The sequence below is a fragment of the Anabrus simplex genome, chromosome 2 (genome assembly GCF_040414725.1).
Source record: "Anabrus simplex isolate iqAnaSimp1 chromosome 2, ASM4041472v1, whole genome shotgun sequence".
Classification (NCBI taxonomy): Eukaryota; Metazoa; Arthropoda; class Insecta; order Orthoptera; family Tettigoniidae; genus Anabrus; species Anabrus simplex.
In genome coordinates, this window is record NC_090266.1 from 999,366,767 (window position 1) to 999,387,270 (window position 20,504).

General features: G+C 39.7%; 1 protein-coding gene across 2 annotated transcripts in view; it reads left to right on the top strand.

The window, feature by feature from the left end:
- Positions 1–20,504, top strand: part of LOC136864620 (acetyl-coenzyme A transporter 1) — a 498,114-nt gene that overhangs the window by 254,449 nt on the left and 223,161 nt on the right. For both annotated transcript variants that reach the window (XM_067141859.2, XM_067141861.2), the window contains exon 6: positions 2,519–2,703. In XM_067141859.2, the coding sequence (XP_066997960.2) occupies positions 2,519–2,703 (185 nt within the window). The remainder of the gene's footprint in view (positions 1–2,518; positions 2,704–20,504) is intronic.

Consider the following 20,504-nt stretch of genomic DNA (forward strand, 5'->3'; position numbering starts at 1 on the left):
ACAGCACCAACACTATATACAACACCAAAACAGTCAATAATAATAATAATAATAAATACAACCAATCAGGTGTCTACCGCATCAAGTGTAACAACTGTGACACAAGCTACATTGGACATACAGGTAGAAACTTCACCATCCGTTATAATGAACATGTAAATGCAGTAAAGCACAACCATTTCTCATCAATAGGCCAACATGTAGAAGAATCTAAGCACAACTTCACAGACATCAATAATGACATGATGATATTAAACATAAACTCTAAGGGCCCCCTGCTCAACATAACCGAAGATTTCTATATTACTTTGGATCAATACGCTAACCCCAATCATAACATTAACGATATTACAGAGAAAACCAGTATCATTTTTGACAAAGTCATTCCTGCAATAAAAAACGACTATCTCAAATTAGTAAACACACGTCATAACAAACCGACGAATCACAAACCGAACCCCGCCCCTACCTTCACAATAGCCACTCCTCCATCCCCTCCACCAACATCCATCCACACAGCTCACATGAGCCCCAGACGTACTCGCAGCAGAGCACAACAAATATCCAAACAAATCGGTACACAACCTCCACAGCAACAACAGTAAGTACCCTTTTTTCACTTCACACATACACCCAGGCATTCCTTCATACATACGCTATACTCATATTAGCTTTTCTTTACAGATTACGACCATATAACGTGCATAGACTAGAGAAGTGTCACCACCAACTACTCTGATATTAAAACCTATCTTGCTACATCAACTTAATTTTCAAATTTTACTGACAAGAGTTCTGATAACATACTAATACAAAGTATATCAACCATAGAACATTCTCGATATTCAACTTAATCAACACAAGAACTACAAGAGGATTGAAGAATGAATGCAACGCAATATGAACTCAAATTTTAATAGACGTTTTTAAAATATACCATGTTTTAATGTGTTTAATGTGCTATATTTTTTATGTCTTATGATGTGGCATATATATTTTAATGTGTTTATGTACTCATGTCCATGCTCAATCAATAGGTTTTAGTTTATTTTAACCATCACTACTTTTAATCAGAGCTATTTTAACGCAACATACTGCAATATATTTTACTTCTATTTTTTATCAGACATCCGGATGCTCTTAAGTAACTTCTTTGTAATTTAACCCATGACTGTAAATTTGTGTGCTAGCTGATGATGGCCAAGATAGGTCGAAACCGGTACTAGCGTAATAATTCATGCACAATAAATGTATTGATCGGTGGAACATTTTTCTTATCTATTACATACCAACATGTCTATCAAGCAAGGAGGAAACAGAATCGCTAGTGGTATTCTAAGTGGACTCAGCACTGGTATTTCTGTCATTTATTGTATAACGTGGGAGTTTTTACTCCAGAATAGCCAGGAAAGTGACTACTTGATGGTAGGCATTTGAATTTATTAATATTGTATCACAGTACACATTTAACTAAGGTTAAGTTATAAGTAGGTTCCCACCTTCCAATACTTATTAATTTCTATATAATAGTTTTATTAATTACATAATATAAACCAGCGTAATCTCTAGGACATGTTTTGTTCCAATTATGGAACATCTTCAGCTGAAATTTTTGTCAAAGCTATTGTATCATCATAACTATCAATGTGTTTTAATTGTCTTGCCATTTTGTCAAAAATTTTAGCTGAAGATGTTCCATAATCGGAACGGAACATGTCCTAGAGATTAAGCTGGTTTATATTATGTAATTAATAAAACTATTATATAGAAATTGATAAGTATTGGAAGGTGGGAACCTACTTATAACTTAACCTTAGTTGTGTTGAGCCAATACGGGATAAAATATGAGATTTATAAGCTGCAGTACACATTTAACTGGTAAAAAATAAAATCCTGAACTTTTACAGGAATTTTACAGAACCCCCTGGAACAATTTTCTGCCCTTGAATCCTGGACAATCCCAGTTTTCTGGGATGTATGGCAACCCTAGTAATATCAGACCCTGTTATTTTATGCCTACATTTCACGATACCACCCCACCAGGGCTGTTCCAATTCATAGGCCACATTCAATTCCTTCCACCTCCTTACCCAATTTCATTCAATATCATTCATTTCATCTTCATTATCTCAACTGATGTTGGCGTCATGAAGGGCATCGGGCCATACAAAGTGCCATATACATTCATATCACCTCATCCCCAACCCCTTAGCAACAAATGGGACTGAGGGGTAGACGAACATTTCATGATACAACACTAAATTTCTGCCTGCACATTGAATCATGAGCACATTTTGTGCCGGACCTAATTCCAGATTGAGTTTTGTGTAAAAGACTTTATTCCTTTCAATTCTGAGCTAAGTAGTGAATTATTTTGCATTATTTTTTTTTTCTCTTTCACCAGCTTCAGATATTGTAGATATACCTCTATGATTCTAAGGAGAACATGTGTACATCATGACCAAAATTCTGTGTTACAAATTCCAAGCTTAACTATCTTCATATTTTTTTTTTACAGATTGGATACAGCGCTTGTGACGCAGTTGCTTCTTTGAAACTAATTGAAAGTGGGATTCCCAAGGAGACATTAGCAAGCCTGTCTCTTCCGTTGGTGCCCTTTCAAATCATACTACCCTTTCTGGTTAGTAAATTTCTTGTGGGTCCTCACCCAATGACCCCCTATCTTAAAGCAGTACCATATAGGTAAGTTCTTCAAGTGACATTTTACCTTTTGATTGATTGATTGATTGATTGATTGATTGATTGATTGATTGATTGATTGATTGATTGATTGATTGATTGATTGATTCAGTGATTCATTTCATTCATTCAGTGAGTGACTGAGGAAGTGGGTGGGTGTACTGGTGAACTCCCCATTGGTAGAAGTGCACTATGGTCAGTTGATTGACCTTTGTATCTATTCCTTGGTTGATCATTTTATCTATTGCTTGGTTTTCACATTAGTGTTATAAGCTCTAATTAAACAGAGTACCCGTATGGGTGGGGGATGCAGGTGAAGAATACACCCATGGTATACCTTGCCTGTCGTAAGAGGCAACTAAAAGAGGTGAGTAAGGGATGATGGATTTTAAACCATGAGATTACCTGTGATTAGTACCATCAGGAGAGGAATGCCATGAATCGACTTGAGATTAGTGCCAATATATGAGGAACACCATGGGTCTGTGTTACCTATGATTAGTACCATTATGTGAGGAAAACCACGGACCTGGGCGTTCCCTGTGATTATTACCACTATTTGAGCGACGCTGTGGGTCTACGTTGCCTATAATTAGTACCACTATGTGAGGAACACCCTGGGTTGCGTTACCTATGGATGATACCATTATGTGAGGAACATCATAGGTCTGCATTAACTTTGAGTAGTATCACTGCATAAGGAACACCATGGTCTACTTTACCAGGGATTAGTAAAATCATGAGGGGCCATGACCTGGATTTTGGACCCCTTTAGACAACAAGCATCATCGATTTAGGATTTTGCTTTGGAAGCAGTCCTTCGTTAATTTTACACCATTGTTTTAAGTTATTTTTTGGGACGGTAGAACATTGCAGGTTGGATCCACTGATTATTTTAAGTTCATAATCATTGTTCATTGTCGTCTTTCCTTTTTAAAAAAAAATTCTAGTCATTGGATGGATTTTGGATTTTAACTGTCAATATTGTGAGTTGGAGATGATGGTTATTTTAAATTCATATGCATTCATTTATTCTTCATCATCATGTTCTGAATTCTGGTCAGTGGATGAACTTTGGAATTTAAATTGTCATTACATTTCGTTTCATCTCGTACCATTGGGGCTGATGACCTAGATGTTAGGCCCCTTTGAACAACAAACATCATCATCATCATAATAATTAAGAAGTAGTCTGGCCCGTCAAAAAAATAAATGATAGGAAAATGTTAGGGAAGTGAAGGACGTACATTTCCTTCTATGTTGAAAGAGAACAGAAATTGTCTGTGAGAAAGTGAATAGGAAATACGGAATACAGATGCATAGCAATAAAAACTTTTCCTTCTCCAGAATCAGATCAGTCTTAAAAATATTACTCCTATTTTTTTTTTTTCATTACCTCTCCTATACCCATCATCCGGGCACTTTCCTTTTATTTATATTTTATATTTATTTATTTTGCATTGTTCCTTCATTCGTCCATCAGTATGTTGAAACCATCTCGCAAGGAAGGATCCGGGTAGTTGCAGAACCCCGGACAGACTGGGAAAATGCCCAAGGTACCTGGTCCATTGTGGCAGAAGCACAAAAAAATGTTACTAAAATATATGTAATTACTGGGATGATGATATGAAAATATTAACAAAAATTGTTAATTCCTGCTTTTTAAAAAGGTTGTGTCGGAAATGGTGCAGGAGCTGTTGAATCATGCATGTCCCCAATTCTGCTCACAACCCTTGTTTTGTGTCAACTCCACAAGATGCGCCACTGTATTGTCAGCTGCTGCGCCAATCAGTAAAATGAAGCTGTCTGCTTATTGTAACCCAGTGATTTGTTTTGTTAAAGTATGAAGGCTTTCACGGCCGGTGTCAATATAATAAAAATCTTATACATATAAATACTTATAGAATGTCATTGTAGGTCGAGATCATCAAAAAGGAATTCTTATAAGAATAATTAGATATGCATTTGGATATTTTAACTTAATATTCTTCTTTTTTTTCCATCCATTCCCTTTTCCAGATTCTCTCTGGGTAGGCTAGTGTACCAAAGCCCTCCACCTTACTCGATCTTTCCCCCACTCCTCTTCTAGTACTTTATTGTTATTGACTCCTCTAGTTGCAATACAGTCCAGAACAGAGCTCCTCCATCTCATTCTAGGCCATCCCCTAGGCCTCTTTGCAGTCTCAGTATCAATGAATATTTTCTTTGGTATTCTCTGGCCAGTTAAATCTGCTGTGGTAATAGAGTAAACCATACAGCCGGTGTCTCCATGCCGAGTGTTGGATGGCAGTAAATAGCCTTACCCACTACAAGGACCAACGGCTAAGGACGGAGGAGTCCTTATAGAAGGGAAATGGGCCCTCAGTGGAGGAAATGCCACTGAAACCCCATATCAACTGTAGCGTCTGTACTCCAGAGGAGCAGCTAAAAAAGGCGTCTGTTCTCCATGTTAGAAGCGGCCTTCAAGTTTCGGCTGGCAGTAGCTCTAAAATGTCTTTGGGAATGATAAACCCATCGTAATAAAAAGCCTACATGATGGCAAGTGTACTGAAGCCTTTAACTTATTATTATTATTATTATTATTATTATTATTATTATTATTATTATTATTATTATTATTATTGTTTTAAAATCCAATTTTTCCCAAATAATGATGGCATAACGGAAATTAACATGGATTATTTATTTATTTATTTATTTATTTATTTATTTATTTATTTATTTATTTATTTATTTATTTATTTATTTATTCCCTTTTTTCAGTGGCGAAGTTAGGGCTCGAGGCCTTCTCTTCCACTTAACCACATACTAATCAAAATCTTAAATAAAATACTGAGATACTTAAAATAGTTAAAACTATAAAAATTAATAGAATTGAGAATAAATTTAAATGAATTACTGAGTTAATACTAAAACTAATTAATATTAAAAACTCTTAATAATGACTAATCCTCAGGCGTGCACACATTCATACTTCAACCATTCAGTCAGCTATCCTCAGCAGGCAGTCTCGGCAGGTGACTTTAAATCTTTGCAAAGAGCTAGTTTCTCTGACCTGAGCTGGCAGGGAATTCCTTAATCTGGCGCATGTCACTACTACAAGTGGTTCATGGTGTGGATTATTGTAGTCACATCCTAGTTCGTGAACCATGGGCAACGGCTGAGTGGCCTAGTAAGTGGTCCTGAGAGTCGGGATACCAGTTGCTATGGAATGGGAGTGGGCATCTCGGACATATTCTGAGTCATGGCCCTCCTTGTGCTCAGGCGTCTAGGACTATACAATTCAACGGTGGTCCATAACCCGTTAGAGGAGAAATCCTCACTTGGACTATGTGCAAGTAGGGTAGCATCCTGCTTCATGAATTTACCGAGCTCAGAACACTTTAAGTAAGCCTCGGACCTATGGGAGTAATGGATTCCCACTCCCATTTGACAGGCGAGGGACTCCTTGGGAACAACTTGGCGAACGAAATGGAATTCGATGGGGAGCTATCAATATTAATGGGGCTTATGGAAAAGAAAGTAGAACTGGCTGAGTCAGCTAAGAGAATGAATCTGGATGTGCTAGAGGTAAGTGATGTTCGGGTAAGGGAAGATAACGAGGAAGAGATAGGAGATTATAAAGTGTACTTGATGGGTGTTAGAAAGGGAAGGGCAGAGTCTGGGGTAGGGCTCTTTATCAGGAATACCATTGCACGCAACATAGTTTCTGTTAGGCAAGTAAATGAGCTAATGATGTGGGTAGATTTGTCAGTTGGAGAAATCAGGACTAGAACTGTCCCCGTGTATTCACCATGAGAGGGCGCAGATGAGGATGAAGTTGACAAGTTTTATGAAGCATTGAGTGACATCATGGTCAGGGTCAACAGCAAGGATAGAATAGTGCTAATGGGCGATTTCAATGCGAGAGTTGGGAATAGAACTGAAGGATACGAAAGGGTGATTGGTAAATGTGGGGAAGATATGGAAACTAATGGGAATGGGAAGCGTTTGTGGACTTCTGTGCTAGTATGGGTTTAGTTGTTATGAATACATTCTTCAAGCATAAGGCTATTCACCGCTACACATGGGAGGCTAGGTGTACCAGATCCATAATAGACTAGGCTATATCATATGGATATATATTTATTTATTTATTCCTTTTTTTTTTTTTCAGTGGTGAAGTTAGGGCTCGAGGCTTTCTCTTCCACTTAACCACATACTAATCAAAAATAAAATACCGAGATACTTAAAATAGTTAAAACTATAAAAATTAATAGAATTGAGAATAAATTTAAATAAATTAATGAGTTAATACTAAAACTAATTAATTAGAATTCAGGAAATCTGTTAGGAATGTAAGAGTTTTCCGGGGATTTTTCGATGATACAGACCACTATCTGATCTGTAGTGAACTAAGTATCTCTAGGCCTAGGGTAGAGAAAGTGAAATCTGTCTGCAAACAAATAAGGGTGGAAAATCTCTAGGACGAGGAAATTGGACAGAAGTACATGGAGATGATTAGTGAGAAGTTTCGAACAGTAGACCGTTCAGGATATAGAAAGTGAAGGGGAGGCATACAGGGATGCTGTAGTAGGAACAGCAAGGGAATGCCTAGGACAAATGTGTGTAAAGATGGGAAAAGGCGAACATCTCGGTGGAATGATGAAGTGAGAGCAGCTTGTAAACGTAAAAAGAAGGCTTATCAGAAATGGCTCCAAACAAGGACCGAGGCAGACAGGGATTTGTACGTAGATGAAAGAAACGGAGCAAAATAAATAGTTGTTGAATCCAAAAATAAGTCGTGGGAAGATTTTGGTAATAGCCTGGAAAGGCTAGGTCAAGCAGCAGGGAAGCCTTTCTGGACAGTAATAAAGAACGTTAGGAAGGGAGGGAAAAAGGAAATGAACAGTGTTTTGAGTAATTCAGGTGAACTCATAATAGATCCCAGGGAATCAATGCAGAGGTTGAGGGAATATTTTGAACATATTCTCAATGTAAAAGGAAATCATCCTTGTGGTGTTGCGAACAGCCAAGCTCATGGGGAGGAGGAAAATGTTGTTGGTGAAATTACGCTTGAGGAAGTGGAAAGGATGGTAAATAACCTCCATTGTCATAAAGCAGCAGGAATAGATGAAATTAGACCTGAAATGGTGAAGTATAGTGGGAAGGCAGGGATGAAATGGCTTCATAGAGTAGTAAAATTAGCATGGAGTGTCGGTAAGGTACCTTCAGATTGGACCTATCTATAAGCAAGGGAACAGGAAGGATTGCAACAACTATCGAGGTATCTCATTGATTAGTGTACCAGGCAAGGTATTCACTGGCGTCTTGGAAGGGAGGGTGCGATCAGTAGTTGAGAGGAAGTTGGATGAAAACCAGTGTGGTTTCAGACCACAGAGAGGCTGTCTGGATCAGATTTTCAGTATGCGCCAGATAATTGAAAAATGCTTCGAGTGGAATAGGCAGTTGTGTTTATATATTATATATATATATATATACACTTCTCCTAGTTGGTTAGATGAATGAGGAACCCATGATAGGAGCTTAAATATATGTTCTTTAGGTTCTGCTTCAATCAAAGAGACATACTGAAGCACTACTGCTAAATGATCCATGTGGGATCCATCTGGAGTGAAATCGACAAAGAGGGTGAAGTACTACTCTATTAGTACTTGGCATCTTTTACAGTTCTTCCTTTATAATTGTCTATAGAACACAGCTTGTCATAATGTGAATAAATTCATCACAGGATCGGGCTAATCAGTAAGACTCATGGCCTGAACCTTTATTAAAATATTTTGAAAGATGCTGTGAAAGAAAGGATCACATACACTAATTCCAAACTTTGATGGTGTCTGGCAGAATTGTGTTTAGAAATTAAAATCTGCAGAGAACAAAATTATGACAATGCATGTGTCAGGCCCCTAACGGGATGTCAAGCCATGATTAAGGGATGCAGTAAGTTAGACTCATTGGCTGAATAGTCAGCGTAGAGGCCTTTGGTTCAGAGGGTTCCGGGTTCGATTCCCAGGCGGGTCAGGGATTTTAATCGCCTTTGATTAATTCTCCAGGCCCGGAGACTGGTCCCAACACACTCCTTTTCATATTCAGACTACACACTACACTACCAACCACCACAGAAATACGCGGCAGTGATTACATCCCTCCATATAGGGTTGGCATCAGGAGGGGCATCCAGATGTAAAACAGGGCCAAATCCACATGTGTGACAGAGGTTTTACCCGCGACACCTTGGGCGTGGGAAAAGCGCTAGTAAAAGAAGAAGATTAAGGGCCGCAGAATATTTGCAGACTATGTGTCATGTGCTTGCAAACTCGCTTAACCTTGTAGGTTTTACAGCTGCCGAGTGTTGTACAGAAGTATGCTGTTTTTCTCTTTTGTCTAGAACTCTGGAACTTGGGATCTTTTGAAAACTCAATTTGAGAAAAACAAAACTCCAGTGGTCAAATTCTTGTCTGTTACCCGTTGGTCTGCAAGAGCAAGTGCTGTAAAAGCACTAGTAAAAGGCTACAAAGAAATACAAAGTTGCTTTAAAGAAATATCTGAAGACTCAAGTGTTAAGCCTGCTACCAGGTTGGAAGCTGAAGGCCTTGAATTGAAATTCCACAATTTCCAATCCACTTTTGTATCACTGTTTAAAGGCCCTTTGGAAATCTTGAAATATATAACAACTTGCAAAAACACTCTTTATCTTATCACAGGTGTCAAACAGCTACAAATATTGGAAACTTGTATAAACAATGAAAGGGAAGAGTTTCACAGGCATGAAAAAACTGCTTTGGGCATTTTAGAGTGCAAAACACCTGCCAACAACAGGATTAGGAGACAGAAAGTATTGCGGTTGAAAACCTTGGAGTTATAATTTAAGGCTACCTTGATGATAGGACTGCATTTTGGGTTAACATGTATAATACAACAATTGATTCCCTACTAGCAAACTTGGCAAGAGGAGACAATCGTATGATGTTTGGTGGATCAATTTGAAGTATTGACAGTGGTTTGCTACTTTCACACGAGGCAGATGTTGGCATTGTACATTAATCAAGGCCATGGTCGCTTCCTTCCCACTCATAGCCCTTTCCTATCCCGTCATCACCCTAAGACCTATCTGTGTCCGTGCGACATAAAACAAAACCAAAGAAAAGGAATCACACTCACGAATGAAATCCCTATAAAATATAAAGAACAAAACTCATTCCAGAAGAAATTGATGGGGAAAATTCTGCACCCAAGAAATTAATAAATTTTCAACATTAGGTAGGCCGAAAATGAAAAACATCTTACCCCATGAAGTGAAGAGACCATCAAAGGAGCGAAAACTACTTGAACGCCCATCCGAACTCAATCAGAGTCAGATCAGGTGTTATGCCACGCTCTGGTGCGTTCCAGTGAGGAAGCATAGACGTTCCAACTCTCCCAATTTAAGCGGGAGACTCCTAATTTTTCATTGTTCTTCCCAATCTCCCGATCGCCAGGACCGATCCCGCGATTTTCAGAGCAGTATCAGTAATTTTTGTATTATTTTAAAATCCCGCACGTTTCCTCGTTCTATCGATATATGGCTGAGTATGGCTGGTCGATAGTAGTTCTAATAATGAAACCAGATGGCAGTACGCGACACGGTGGCCAGTCATGTGCTCCTCTTTGGTATATAATACAGTGAAATACTCCTTTTCTTTGGTGAAATACTCAAATAGCTCAATAGGAAGTGGAAGTCGTGAGTAACCTAACCTCAGTAGTAGCACACCATAGACGTCTATCCAGAGCAGGACCTGCGTAAGTACTCTTGTTGTATGTCTTAATATTTGTTTTGGCCAAAATGTCAAAAAAGGAATATGATGCAGTGTTTAAAAGTGCTTATAGGGAAGAGTTTCCATGTTTCAGTGAATCCAGTAAGGGACCAACATTCACATTCTGTACTATATGTGGTGTACCCTATAGGGCATAAACAACACTGCAATGTCGATCTTACCTTCTTACCTGCTATTTGATGAATGCGCCAGCCCAACTGCAGTCGGCAGGAAAGGTCGTTTACAGGGTTCTTGTGAACGAGAGTAGGGAGATAAAAAAATAATTTGTTCTATACGTATGCCTACGAAATGAGGAACACAAACGCACCTACTGACATTTTGAGCAAAAGTTGTGTATTCTTAAATCAACATTTCTTTTCTTTTATATTACAATTGATTGCACTAATAGTGCTAAAATGGATGCCCAAAATGCTCATATCATAAATAAGATAAACATAAAAAAATTATGCACTAGCTGGTTGATTTGTCGTGCGGAGAATCGATAAGTGAACCCAATAAACAAATGTGTCCTTACTCGGAACAGCCTCGCTGTACCTGCACATAAAATATATGATGCCAGGGTGAGAAATTGTCCTGCAGAAATAACGCCACTAAAAGATCCCCACACATATTTGGGAAAGTGCACACAACAAAGATAATAAGTTTGAACCTACGACTACAGGCATAACCTTTCTAATCTCGCATGAAATACCTTTTTTTTTTTATGGATTTGACCCAAGGTCCATTCAAACAAACATTATATTTACAAAATGTACTGATTAAGCAAGTTTTCTTAGTGCCCAGTTCCTACATAACACATCGCCATTTACAACAAATAAAGAAAGTAAGAGAAAAAGAAAGGATGAATGAATGAAGCCACCGTCGCATGCTTGTCTCGCCTGCGAGAAGGAATTCCACCCCTCCCCTTGTATTTTAAAAATGGCTGCGAGACTCCCTGCTGTGCAAGCAGGGGAAACGACCTCCAAGTCTTGGGCCGTGAAACACCCCTCGCACAAACAAAATAAAAACATAACCTAGTTTTCAAACATGCGGAGCTCTGTTCTACCTCGACCTTGTCTCAACACATGACGAAGATCGCCACAATAAATGAGTGAGGAAATCACATACGTGTCTGCACTATCCAATGTCCGTGACAGACCGCCCTGGGTCTCGATTATACCATCTGGAGTATTACACATAGTTATACACATCCATCTCGCCGTCAGCCTAATGCGACGCGTTCCAATTAACCCTCAAGTCTAGGGTTCAATCCCTTACTTGGCATAGTACAAGGGGTCGCAAATATACGTGACATAGCCTACGGGGTATTTTCATTACACTCACAGTCAACCCAACTCACTATAGACATGGAGTAAACAATTAAATCCTGGCCGCATGCGTGCTCTACATTATGCATACAGATTCCCTTCCCAACATAAGGGTACTCTATCATAATTAACCTATAATTACAAGCATATATCGTCTGATGCCGGGCACTAAGAAACATTGATTTAAGCTCGTACATAAGCTTCCCTACGACTATGTGTACAGTCACACTATCATTTAAACTACCTTAATCCTTGCTTTCTATAAACAACAAAATAAAAATGTATATGCCTTATCCTAAAATATATAAAGGAAATACCTTAATAAATGGCCTAATGGGCCGTAATCCTACTCCTTACTATATTTACAAATTAATCACCGTATTTCTGCATAACAACCCCCCAACCCTACACATATATATTAATTATTGTTCACTTATCTATCATCTTGGAGACCTCTTTATCCCTCTGTCAGGATTAGGCTGTGCCTGCTCAGCCCATCATGGTAGCGATGTGGTCCTGGGTCGATCCTCTGCGTCCAGTCTCCATGGGTTGCTCATTCATGAAGCCGTCTTCTTGAGGGATGGCTCGTTCATGAAGCCTTCTTCTTGAGGTTGTGGTCGGCAGGTCTCGTATCACACGTCTCTTGAAACACGGCACGGGTCTTCACTGGAATGAAATGCCTAATTTATTAACAGCACAGCATTCCCGGTACTTTTATTTAATTTTCGAGGCAAAAATCAGTACTGGCGATCTGCGACGTTAAAAATCATTGTTCCCCTTTAGCTGCTTAACCGCACACGAATGTATATAGGCAATATATCTACTATCTGAAATCAGCAACCTAATCGGTCGAACAAATTGTCATTATCTCATGCTCGACTGATTCAGACCCATAAGTATAGCAGGAATAACACAAATGACTTTAGTTTATACTTGCACTTCTTCCGCACTTCACAATATATTTACGTGGTTACCCGTACCGCTTCATGATGAAGTCTACACGTACGGCATTGTCTACAGTCGGTTAATTAGGCACTTGCGACCTCACTGTAAAGCGTCTAAATACAATCACACGATTGAATAATTACTGGAAAGTTTATGGATCACCGATTCATTGAATAAACATTAGCGCAACTGCATTAAAGTAATCACTGTCTTTGTCCTAAACAAAGGTTTCTGGCGCGAGTATCAGCAGAAACGCAACGTGCACGGACAGCGGTCTTATCATGGACTGATCACCTCCTTCCACCTTTCTCTGCTCTTATAGAATCCAGGAACCCACGCGACTCGCTGGGAAGTCCCGGGAAACAACTTGAGATTGGCATGTGGCCTCGAAACATTTTCTCACGGCAGTCGGCCTCCCACGTAGTTATTTATTCGATTATATATTAATAGACTTTGAGGTATCTATGGCTTCGGAAAATTCTGGCACCGATTCCCATCCTATTACTTTCCTGTAAAACCTTCAAATATAGGAATTATGACTCAATTTCCATAGCGTGGTGAGCCTGTCTGTTCCCGCTGAAAATCTCTGTTAAGGTGGCATGTCTCTCCCCCAGACAAAATCCCTTCTCTCTTTCTTTCTTCCTCACATATTCTTTCTTCGTCGCACATGACCACACCTTGCCTCGGGAATCCCCTTCTCGATTCCCGCGCTCTGTATAGCATCACGCCCTCACAGTTAGCGTCCTGTTGCGCATTATTTTACCAGCGTTAAATATCCATTCTTATAACTAACAGAATGGTACATTTGCTTCCCCACACACTAAAGAAAAATATGAAAAAAATCTTATTTTTTTGTATTTTTCTTTGCGTCTGATATTTAACGCTCGCGTGGCCTTTTCTTTCATTCCGAGCCATCCTGTGGCGTTTTCGGAACTTGCTCCAATAGTTCCTCACGCTCCTTTCGAATTCTGTAGTATGTATCCAACAAAGCCAAGAATTTTCTAATATTCCCCGAACATTCCGTGCACTCCACTGCAGCCATTTCTATTATTGCGCTGCTCTGCGGCGAAACTTCTTCTACCTTTCCCACATTAAGGGATACTTCATTCGGATTGTGGTCAAGGGTTTCATTTTCATCGTCGTGCGTCCCCGGTACTTCGTCTGCGCCTACCACGTCTTCTTCTTCTTCTTATTCGTCCTCTTCTTCATCCCTACTAGCAATCTCGTGTTGAAATAATATCTAAGTTTCTTGCATTCAATTATAGAGTATTTACAGGTAATCATATCTACGGTGAAATTTCATTTATATATGATACAGCTTAGCCTCGACCCCAATACTCTTGGTCTAATCTGTTTTCGATTCTCCTTGTGGCCATTGTAGTCTATAATGAGGGATACCCTTTACTATCCCTAGCTCCATTTTCTTGAGCTTAGAGTTCAAAGTTTCCTTTCTCTTCTTCCGCTTTCTACCGGAATTCCCATAATAATATCGGCCTTTCTTGTTCCGTGATTTGGTCCTACGTCTCGCGCGCGGTACCAGTAGCCATCTCCTTCTTCTTCTATACAGCCGGTTTCCTCTTCTTCGTCGTCCCCTCTTCTTACTTGACCATCGGTACGATTCGGAATAGCACCCTTTCATCGTAAGTTGCAGACCTTTCTTCCTTTTCTCCCGTCGTCTAGCATTTTTGTGGAGTGTGGGTTGTTCTGGATTTGCTTTAAAGCCTGCTGTCATCTCTTGGGTACGCTGTTCAGCTGGACTTCTTTCACGCCTTAAATTAACTCTGTCGGCCTTGAACTTCCCTTCCAATTCTGCTCCGTGGAGGCTGTTACCTTCATCTGTCATCGTTGCAGCATTAGTCGCCTCAGACCTACTGGCGCTGTTCTCCCCCTCGTTGGTTATCTGAGAAGCTAGGGTCGCTTCGCCTTGCCTTTCTACCCCAACAGTGTTCTCCACGTTCTCCAAACTAGCCATGTAGCTGGGGTGTGTATTTTCAACTTTCTGACCTGCTTCTACCACATTAACGAGTGTCTGCTGATTCTTGACCGCTACCGAGTCTAATTGTTCTTTAGTGTCTATCGACTGTGTTTCACCTGCCTCCGTAGGCTGTAATTTTATGTCAGCAACCTGCGTATTTAACTGTCCTAATTTCAACTTCCGTTCCTTCCTAGCTTCGGCAGGCTGTGTCTCTATACCCGCTACTACCGCCTTCAATTCGTCACACACTTCCTGAAGCTGTGCCTTAAACAGTCCTAGCTCCTCAATTTTACTCATCTGTTTTTCACTTACATCATTAACCTGTGATTTTATCGCAGCTATCTGAGTTGTTAACTCCACCTTCTGCTCTTCCCTGACTTCAGCGATCTGCGCTTTGACTTGTCATAACTCCTCCATCAATAACTCCCGAAAACTTTCAAATGTCAGCGACATTTTTATTACAATGAGAATACGCCAACCCTTCCGGAGAGAAATCTGAGGTCTTTCTCCGCACGACATCATAACTCCAAGTTTCATTAAATTTCTATCCATCAACTTATGCTCTGTCACTATACATATGAACCACAAAATTGACACATTTTGAACAAATGCAAATAACATGTTGTTTAATTTAACCGAAATAGCGGTGTCATCTGGTAAAAATGGTTTATCTGAAAGAAATCATCCTCACAAAGATCAATAAACCCTATCATTATATTTGACAACAATCTCCTGTACCTATATTCGCCATTACTAAGTATGGGCTAAGATTCGGACAGATTCAATGCCAAAATTCTAGCTTCTCTGTCCTGGTTCCTCATTTATCAAAGAAAACTCGTAATTAATGTTCCACTCTCATTCAGCCACGTTTTGTATCCTAACTTGGATATTCGTAGCGTCTGCATCTAATACTCTCGTCACACACAACTAAAGCAAATAGTACGTTACCGGCGATATTGTTATCCTCCCTCACGATACTCTCGCCACACGTCATTGGGAGCCATTTTATTGTACCCTATAGGGCATAAACAACACTGCAATGTCGATCTTACCTTCTTACCTGCTATTTGATGAATGCGCCAGCCCAACTGCAGTCGGCAGGAAAGGTCGTTTACAGGGTTCTTGTGAACGAGAGTAGGGAGATAAAAAAATAATTTGTTCTATACGTATGCCTACGAAATGAGGAACACAAACGCACCTACTGACATTTTGAGCAAAAGTTGTGTATTCTTAAATCAACATTTCTTTTCTTTTATATTACAATTGATTGCACTAATAGTGCTAAAATGGATGCCCAAAATGCTCATATCATAAATAAGATAAACATAAAAAAATTATGCACTAGCTGGTTGATTTGTCGTGCGGAGAATCGATAAGTGAACCCAATAAACAAATGTGTCCTTACTCGGAACAGCCTCGCTGTACCTGCACATAAAATATATGATGCCAGGGTGAGAAATTGTCCTGCAGAAATAACGCCACTAAAAGATCCCCACACATATTTGGGAAAGTGCACACAACAAAGATAATAAGTTTGAACCTACGACTACAGGCATAACCTTTCTAATCTCGCATGAAATACCTTTTTTTTTTATGGATATGACCCAAGGTCCATTCAAACAAACATTATATTTACAAAATGTACTGATTAAGCAAGTTTTCTTAGTGCCCAGTTCCTACATAACACATCGCCATTTACAACAAATAAAGAAAGTAAGAGAAAAAGAAAGGATGAATGAATGAAGCCACCGTCGCATGCTTGTCTCGCCTGCGAGAAGGAATTCCACCCCTCCCCTTGTATTTTAAAAATGGCTGCGAGACTCCCTGCTGTGCAAGCAGGGGAAACGACCTCCAAGTCTTGGGCCGTGAAACACCCCTCGCACAAACAAAATAAAAACATAACCTAGTTTTCAAACATGCGGAGCTCTGTTCTACCTCGACCTTGTCTCAACACATGACGAAGATCGCCACAATAAATGAGTGAGGAAATCACATACGTGTCTGCACTATCCAATGTCCGTGACAGGCCGCCCTGGGTCTCGATTATACCATCTGGAGTATTGCACATAGTTATACACATCCATCTCGCCGTCAGCCTAATGCGACGCGTTCCAATTAACCCTCAAGTCTAGGGTTCAATCCCTTACTTGGCATAGTACAAGGGGTCGCAAATATACGTGACATAGCCTACGGGGTATTTTCATTACACTCACAGTCAACCCAACTCACTATAGACATGGAGTAAACAATTAAATCCTGGCCGCATGCGTGCTCTACATTATGCATACAGATTCCCTTCCCAACATAAGGGTACTCTATCATAATTAACCTATAATTACAAGCATATATCGTCTGATGCCAGGCACTAAGAAACATTGATTTAAGCTCGTACATAAGCTTCCCTACGACTATGTGTACAGTCACACTATCATTTAAACTACCTTAATCCTTGCTTTCTATAAACAACAAAATAAAAAAGTATATGCCTTATCCTAAAATTTATAAAGGAAATACCTTAATAAATGGCCTAATGGGCCGTAATCCTACTCCTTACTATATTTACAAATTAATCACCGTATTTCTGCATAACAACCCCCCAACCCTACACATATATATTAATTATTGTTCACTTATCTATCATCTTGGAGACCTCTTTATCCCTCTGTCAGGATTAGGCTGTGCCTGCTCAGCCCATCATGGTAGCGATGTGGTCCTGGGTCGATCCTCTGCGTCCAGTCTCCATGGGTTGCTCGTTCATGAAGCCGTCTTCTTGAGGGATGGCTCGTTCATGAAGCCTTCTTCTTGAGGTTGTGGTCGGCAGGTCTCGTATCACACGTCTCTTGAAACACGGCACGGGTCTTCACTGGAATGAAATGCCTAATTTATTAACAGCACAGCATTCCCGGTACTTTTATTTAATTTTCGAGGCAAAAATCAGTACTGGCGATCTGCGACGTTAAAAATCATTGTTCCCCTTTAGCTGCTTAACCGCACACGAATGTATATAGGCAATATATCTACTATCTGAAATCAGCAACCTAATCGGTTGAACAAATTGTCATTATCTCATGCTCGACTGATTCAGACCCCCTAAGTATAGCGGGAATAACACAAATGACTTTAGTTTATACTTGCACTTCTTCCGCACTTCACAATATATTTACGTGGTTACCCGTACCGCTTCATGATGAAGTCTACACGTACGGCATTGTCTACAGTCGGTTAATTAGGCACTTGCGACCTCACTGTAAAGCGTCTAAATACAATCACACGATTGAATAATTACTGGAAAGTTTATGGATCACCGATTCATTGAATAAACATTAGCGCAACTGCATTAAAGTAATCACTGTCTTTGTCCTAAACAAAGGTTTCTGGCGCGAGTATCAGCAGAAACGCAACGTGCACGGACAGCGGTCTTATCATGGACTGATCACCTCCTTCCACCTTTCTCTGCTCTTATAGAATCCAGGAACCCACGCGACTCGCTGGGAAGTCCCGGGAAACAACTTGAGATTGGCATGTGGCCTCGAAACATTTTCTCACGGCAGTCGGCCTCCCACGTAGTTATTTATTCGATTATATATTAATAGACTTTGAGGTATCTATGGCTTCGGAAATTCTGGCACCGATTCCCATCCTATTACTGTCCTGTAAAACCTTCAAATATAGGAATTATGACTCAATTTCCATAGCGTGGTGAGCCTGTCTGTTCCCGCTGAAAATCTCTGTTAAGGTGGCATGTCTCTCCCCCAGACAAAATCCCTTCTCTCTTTCTTTCTTCCTCACATATTCTTTCTTCGTCGCACATGACCACACCTTGCCTCGGGAATCCCCTTCTCGATTCCCGCGCTCTGTATAGCATCACGCCCTCACAGTTAGCGTCCTGTTGCGCATTATTTTACCAGCGTTAAATATCCATTCTTATAACTAACAGAATGGTACAGTAGGTGTGATTTTTCAGTTGCGCATGGTGGGAAATGCGATATACTCAAACATGTGTAAACGAAAAACATGAGGAGAGTGCCCAATGTGTAGAAAGAGACCAGAAACTGAACTTTTCATGTAAAAACCAATATGTAAATCCTGTGACGAATGCGGAGGCTTTATTTAGGTCATTTATCGTAGAACATAACCGGCCTTTAAATTGTTTTGCAAAGTTTTTTTGATTCAGAAATCGCTAAATGATATGGGTGTGCTAGAACAAAAATAGCAGCTATCATTACAGAAATGTGCCTGGAAGAAGGGGCGAACATTGTATCACATTTGCAGGTGAATGCATTTTCTGTTGCTACTGATGGTAGCAATAAAAGTGACTTGAAAATATATCCTATTGTTGTAACATTTTTTAGGCCTGAACTCAATGAAATTCAGAGCTGTCTACTCTCTGTGCCTAATTTAGAAGGGGATGCTACTGGAGCTAACATTGGCAATCTTTTGCTCTCAACTTTTCAGGAATTCTGCTTTCCATTAAAAAACTGCCTAGCTCTTTGTGCTGATAATTTTCCCGTAATGGTAGGATTAAAGAATGGTGTGGCAAGATGATTAAAGCGGGAATATAGTAACATAAGCATAGTAGGCTGCTCTGGTCACCTAATTAATCATGCTGCAGGGAAGCGTGCGGCGTGCTTTCCCGTAAATGTAGATGAACGTATAATTGATATATTTTGTTATCTGGAAAGGAGTGCAAGGAGGAAAGAAAAGTTCAGGGAATTTCAGACTTTACAGAACACAGAGATCAGGAAAATTCTGAAGTATGTGCCTACTCAATGGTTATGCTGCAGTGGTTACTTTATTCAGGAGCAAAATTGTGAGTAAGGATTCTCAGATGGGAACTTTGATAACTTACAAAATTCCTAAGCACAGTCTAAGTGGAGATGTGTCTTGTTTGTCTGAATAGGTGAAGCATTGTCATAACATTTCATCACACTCCTCAGTTAAAAGGAAAACCCAGTCATCAGTTTCACTCAAAAAAGAAAGAAATTACTGATGATACTTAGAGCCATGCATTGTCACTTGAAGAACGACTGTTCATCTTCCTTTCATCAAATTTACATAAATCTTTTTGCCTTTTATCTCAAGTTTTATGGATGTCTTTGAGAATCCAAATGTAGCTCTTCAGTCAAGTATGCCGCACATCCACTTATTGAGATCAGTTTTGGAGGAACTATTGAATGTGATGGCAAGGTTTGTGAAACCACGCCTAATTAAAAGCTCCTCCTTTCTCCTTGATGTAGGTTAACATACTCCAGCAAATGAAAAGGATGATTGTAATCTGGTGATAGGGAACTCTGGGTTTGTTTTAGTGAACACTTTGAAGTCTGAGGAAAAGTGCATATTCTTTAAGTCTGTTACAAAGTGTTTCTCTTCATCATGTGACTACATGATACACAAATTTCTGTTCAAAGATGAAGTTTTAATTAATGCAGAAGTTGCAAATACATCTGCTATAAGTAAGGCATCATTTTCTAGCCTTAGATTTTTCATTAACAAGTTTCCGAACATTCTGACTAGTGAAACGGAATATTTAGATAAAGAAACTGATATTCTGCACTCCCAGTTCTGTAACTTTCAGCTCGAAGAAACAGATCTGGCAAAAGTAAGAAGCGATGTTCAGTGGGCATTGGTAGGTCAGATGAAATCAGCTGATGGTGTACTTAAATATGACAGACTCCCTAAGGTGATGCTTGCTATTTTATCAATTCCACATAGCAATGCAGAATGTGCAAGGTTTTTTAGCAGGGTCACAAAGACAAAAACACA